Source organism: Hakea prostrata, chromosome 7 (assembly GCF_041222555.1).
Source record: "Hakea prostrata isolate BN-2017 chromosome 7, UWA_Hpros_2, whole genome shotgun sequence".
In the NCBI taxonomy this organism is placed as follows: domain Eukaryota; kingdom Viridiplantae; phylum Streptophyta; class Magnoliopsida; order Proteales; family Proteaceae; genus Hakea; species Hakea prostrata.
Genome location: NC_142606.1, coordinates 8,262,173 through 8,267,646, shown reverse-complemented (window position 1 = coordinate 8,267,646; position 5,474 = coordinate 8,262,173). Strand labels below are relative to the sequence as shown.

Genomic DNA, 5,474 nt, shown 5'->3' with positions numbered 1-5,474 from the left:
ACTGACCTAACTTGATGGTGAATGAAAACTAAGTAATATGATTTCGTAGTCATGGTGCAATGACAATTTGTGCTAAGTAAATCACAAATGATTTGATTAGTCTTCTCACAATGAAAACTAGATCCAAATTACTGGGTTCGACGTCTCATGGTCCTGTGACTGAATTATTTAAGGATATAAATTGAAAATTAATCAAATCTAACATGGGTTAATCTTAAACAAGTAAAATGGGTCATTCAGATTCGATGTTTATACCAACTCACTTCATCCCTTTGAATTCCTTTTATTAAATTCAGAAGGGACAACAACTAAAAGCTTCACACAGAGGGAACAAAAGTCACAAAGCTGGTGCATGTGATGTCTACCCAACAAAAGGAAAAGAAGAGTTAAAGAATGATTCTGATTTCTGAGTGTCCCTCAATTTCATTTTGTATAAATTACATAAACATTCTTGGGGTTGTAAATGAGTATGTCTACGATTTCTGAAATTTCCGATTTCTGAAAATAATAGGTTTTAAGTGATGACAAACGTCTATTGTATATGTTAAAGTTTTCATACTAATTTTCTTTTTAATCTTAAAAATTTACTGTTTTTAATTATTTGTGGAGTGAAGCTGGGGCTCTAAGTGCTGGTTGAACGCCCTAGCATTGTTTAAAGAGTTAGAATAGAAAAGTTTTGGAGGTTGGAGATTCTAGGGTTTTCTATTTAAGGGAGGTTTCACAATGTGGGTCATAATCCAGCCTATTGTACCGGCATGGTTTTTGTTTTTGGAAATCAGTCTAATTCTTATTGATGTGGGAATATGGAAATAAAAGCTTGAATTTGGTTGCGGGAACAGAAAACCAAATGGTGCAGGGAATATAAAGACGATTGCCTCTCTAACTTTGATCTTCTGGCATCATCGTCGTAGTATAAAGATAAACCAGAAAAAAAAACTGAAAGTATTTTCATGTATTTTGCATTTAATGATAAGGAAGCTTGACTAGAAAATCGTAGTGAAAACCCCTCTAATCTCGTAGTTTATCAACCAAAAAGAATATGTAAGTGATGTAATTATGCAATTAGAAAACAAAATCATGAGAAGATCTAAAGATGAGGTTTTATGATTTTTGTTTATTTTGATGTAGTTTTTCTAACTCTTCTTGGGTATCAAAACCTCTATAGAGGCTGAAATCGAAAGGGCTATTTTGGTTCCCAAGCTGATCGTCTTATTGAATATTTTGAGAGTAAACTTTTGGTCTAACAAGGAAGGAATGATCATGGAAGAAGTTTTTACAATAGAAAGATTTTTTAAGGAGAAATTGAGGGCAATAAGGATACAATCACTGAGCCAGGATGTGGAAAGTGATTTTATTACTTATTATTAAAAAATTTCAACAAGGGTAATAAGTATATGTTTTTTTTCTACTTAAAAACTAAGAGTGTTAGGAAGGCGAAGAATTTTATAATGACAAAAAATTAATTTGAGAAGGTGTAAACATAAGGCTGTGTTTGTTTGCAAAGGTAGGGTGGGAAAAAAATTGTGGGTTCTATGTGTAATGGGGTGAGGGAGAAGAAAATGAAAGGAAATGGTTTTGTGGAAAAGTGACAGTGGTGGGTCCCACTTTTTACTTTTTTCAATTTTTTCACAAAGTCCCAACAAATATATGTGGGTTTTAAAATGACTTGGGTAGACAAGTTTATCTCTCACTTTCCCACCCCAAGCAACCAAACAATCTATCATTTTGGGATTTAAGGGAAAAGTAAGTCCACTCTTTTCAGAATTTTTCACTTTTTTTGTTCCCACCGGTTTTAAATAACCAAACACTCTACCATTTTGGTGGGGAGTTTCCAAGGATAAAGGATTCGAAACTGCACTCTTAAGCAAACCTTTTCCCTTGGATCAACCCCTGTTGTTTCTCACCCCTACCTTTATTCCAACAAACTAACGCAGACTAATAAATTGTTTTCAAAATTATGTAGTTGTTCTGTTATATTTTTCATTTCTTTCCACACATCCAAACATAACCTTAATTGGTAGGTAACGGGGTATGCGGTCAACCGCCATCGCAAACAATTGGCTATTGGACCAGATCCAACTGATTGATCCAATAGTGCAAACCCATCTGGTATCTACCCCCAACTTCCAAACATCAATTTTGTTTTGGTGGAGAAACAAACACCAATTTGACCCGTCAATGGATGATTTCCGATCCTGTTACACGTGACGATACTCCAGTTTTTTCTCCTTAAAACGATATTGCCAAGTTGGCGCTAACTGCGGAGATGCTCAAACAACTCTAGTTATTGTTCCCATGATACTGACCCCCACATGATATTACGTACTACTGTGTCCAAATCCCGTTGGATCCGAATAATTACCGACTTCCTTCAATCCCGAGGTTGGTGAGGGAATATACGGTCAGCATCTTGATGAGATGGCTCAATCCAAACGAATTCTTGACTGTAGACATTATCACCACATCGAATCATTTCTCCTTTTATATATGAGATTTTATTCTAACCTATTACTCCCTTTGTTGGCGAGACTTTCAGAGTTCAGACTCTTCAGTGCGCTCTTTCTCTCGCCGGAAACATGGCAGCGATGGCTCAGCTCCGCTATTCTCCGCTACCCAACGATCACAGAATCGTCGGTAAACGTCACTTTCCCGGTGATGCTTCATTGATTCCGTCTATCTCTTACCCACATCGCTCCTCCACCACCTCATCAAGCCTCTCCCTCACTCTGCTCCAGCCCAGAGCTTCAAACAGTGCAGGCTCCGCCCCAAAACTAGAACTTTCCAGAGACGGGGGAAACTATGGTGGCGGAATTGGCCGCGGTACTGGTGGGGGAGGTAGTGGCGGAGGGTGGAGTTCCGGCGATAATAGTAAAGATGGAGAATCCAGCCGCGATCCGGGATTTGGAATCCTTGGGCTGTTCTTGAATGGGTGGAGATCTAGGGTTGCTGCGGATCCTCAGTTTCCTTTTAAAGTTTTAATGGAGGAGTTAGTTGGTGTTAGTTCTTGCGTTCTTGGGGACATGGCGTCTCGGCCCAATTTCGGTCTCAATGAACTTGATTTCGTATTCTCCACCCTCGTTGTCGGGTCGATTCTCAATTTTGTTCTAATGTATCTGTTAGCACCTACCATGTCATCGTCTTCAGCTACTCTCCCTGCGTTCTTTTCAAGTTGCCCAAACAGCCACATGTTTGAGCCTGGTGCTTATAGTCTTCTCGATCGGTTGGGGACTTTTGTTTATAAAGGATCCGTCTTTGCAGCTGTAGGGTTTGCAGCTGGGCTCGTTGGGACTGCGATTTCTACTGGGTTGATTACGATGAGGAAGAAGATGGATCCGACCTTTGAGACGCCGAATAAGCCTCCTCCAACGTTGCTTAATGCTTCTACTTGGGCGCTTCATATGGGTTTGAGTAGTAATCTTAGGTACCAAACATTGAATGGGCTCGAGTTTTTGCTGGAGAAAGGGTTGCCTCCTGTATTTTTTAAGAGCTCAGTGGTGGTTTTGAGGTGCTTGAATAATATTCTTGGTGGAGTTTCATTTGTGGTGTTGGCCAGATTGACTGGAGCTCAGAAAAGCGCTGTGCCGGATACCGGTTCCATTGAAGAAAAGACTAAGTTATTAGAGGGAAGTGAGGATTTGCATAGCAGCGAATCCACTTGTAAGTGATTTAGTTCATAAAGCTTTATCCTCATAAGGAAGTGACACGGTTTCTGTCTTTCCATTTTCCTTTCAATGTCGCAGTTTAGACTAGGTTTTAACTGATGGGTGTTTCTGCTTTGTGTAATTGAAGTTTCTAAGCCTTATAGAAAATAACGTCTCCGATTGAAGATTTTTGGAATTGTTTTTTTGGGTCCAATTTTCTTTCTCTATGTGGCGATGGATTAATTTAGTTCCATACTTCTGTTTATGAATTTTCTTATCAATTTTGTTTAATGGTTGCATATGTTCTGCATAATTTTTTTCTTTTTCTTTCTGGCATATGGAGGAATAAGGGGGGAGAAATGAAAGAAGCTGACGCGGTCCTGCAACTTTTGAAACCTTTCTTTCCATCTTTTCTTCTCCTTTTTGCTCAGAGGATAAGATTATCCCGTAATACTACTATTTTCACTTTTTAACCTTTTGAGAGTTTGTTGAAGAATCGTCTACCTTTGGTTTTTCGTAGATATGAAACTTCTTTTCTGGAATAAAGAAATGAAGAAGTGTGTGGTGTCGAGTGAATATATGCTTTTCATTGCCCTTTTTGTCATTGTTAGTGTGCTTTACTACAGTAAAGGTGTTGCATTCTCTACTAATAAAAGTAATGTGTATGCATGCATTCACATTTCTTATTTGCTGATATGTTTCAGCTAGGTACAGATTTTAGATCACGAATCACTTGTGTTGGGTTGTGGAGCTTGTGGTGTCTTGACAGTCCAATTTGTTTGCCTGATAATTAAGAGTTGCATCTGTTGGATAATCTTTTGTTGGATTTGGATGGTTATGTTGATAGACAATGTGTCCATTGGACTCCAGTTTGCCAGGTTCTTATGTTGAAATGGGATTTTTATGCCCTTCCTCCCTACACAGTTATGTTTGGTAACTAAAGTAGAATCAACTGAATGTCGCTTGTAATGTTTGTTTCAGGTGGAGGTAGCTAATTAGTACAGGTTAAAGGCATAGGATCGGGCAGGACTGAGGAATTATTTTGTTGACTATTCTGCTTACACTATTATCGTTAAAACAGAGGGGAAGGAAAATTGAATACAGAGCCAAGTTACGGCATAACTGAAAACAGTCCCCACAAACACAGTTTAGGAGCAAAAGCCTAAAAATTCAAGCTCTTATATTTTTCTGAAGGGTGATAGTTCTCTTTCAAGTTTCTGGCATGTATCCCTTCAATAAAACTGCTAATCTGGCACCAAAGAGCTAAGACGTCCCAAATATCAAATGTATCTTTCAATTAATCTTCAAAAGTGTGTCATTTTTTGTGTTCAAAAACACCATCTGCTTGCTATAGAGAACCCCTTCAATCAAAGAATTAAATACCATTCTGTCTACTCTCTGGGAAAAGAAGCCATTCTTGATGTCAGCTGAGTCTTCCAGTTACTTCTATGAGGGAAATCTATACCCGAATGGGAAGGAGAATCAGAGAAAGGTCTAGTAGGGAAGTTACTTCTGTGATGTCCTTCCTAATTCTTCTCTCATGAGAGTTGAATTCATGTGCATGGTAGAATAGGAGGATAATCAGCATCGAGAATGGGGTTAATATATGGTTTTTTCTTGAAAGTATTTTATCTGGAATCATCTCTTGAATATGCAAAAAATATGTTTTTAGTTCCCGTAAGTCAATCACCGGATTATACATGATTATGTTATTATTGAGTGGGTAATTGGTCTAAATTCTGCACTGTAAGGTTGTTTAATTGTGACCTAGGGGTCATGGTTACAGGTTTGACCGAGGAAACAACCTCTTATTGGAGGCTAAGGCTGTGTACA

General features: G+C 38.4%; 1 protein-coding gene across 1 annotated transcript; it reads left to right on the top strand.

Moving 5' to 3' along the window:
• The first annotated feature begins 2,498 nt into the window (after positions 1–2,498).
• LOC149009438 (protein RETICULATA-RELATED 3, chloroplastic-like) lies at positions 2,499–3,837 on the top strand. The gene has a single exon (XM_089163765.1). It carries the CDS (start codon positions 2,577–2,579, stop codon positions 3,663–3,665), a length of 1,089 nt encoding a protein of 362 aa, XP_089019891.1. The 5' UTR covers positions 2,499–2,576; the 3' UTR covers positions 3,666–3,837.
• The last annotated feature ends 1,637 nt before the right edge of the window (positions 3,838–5,474 follow it).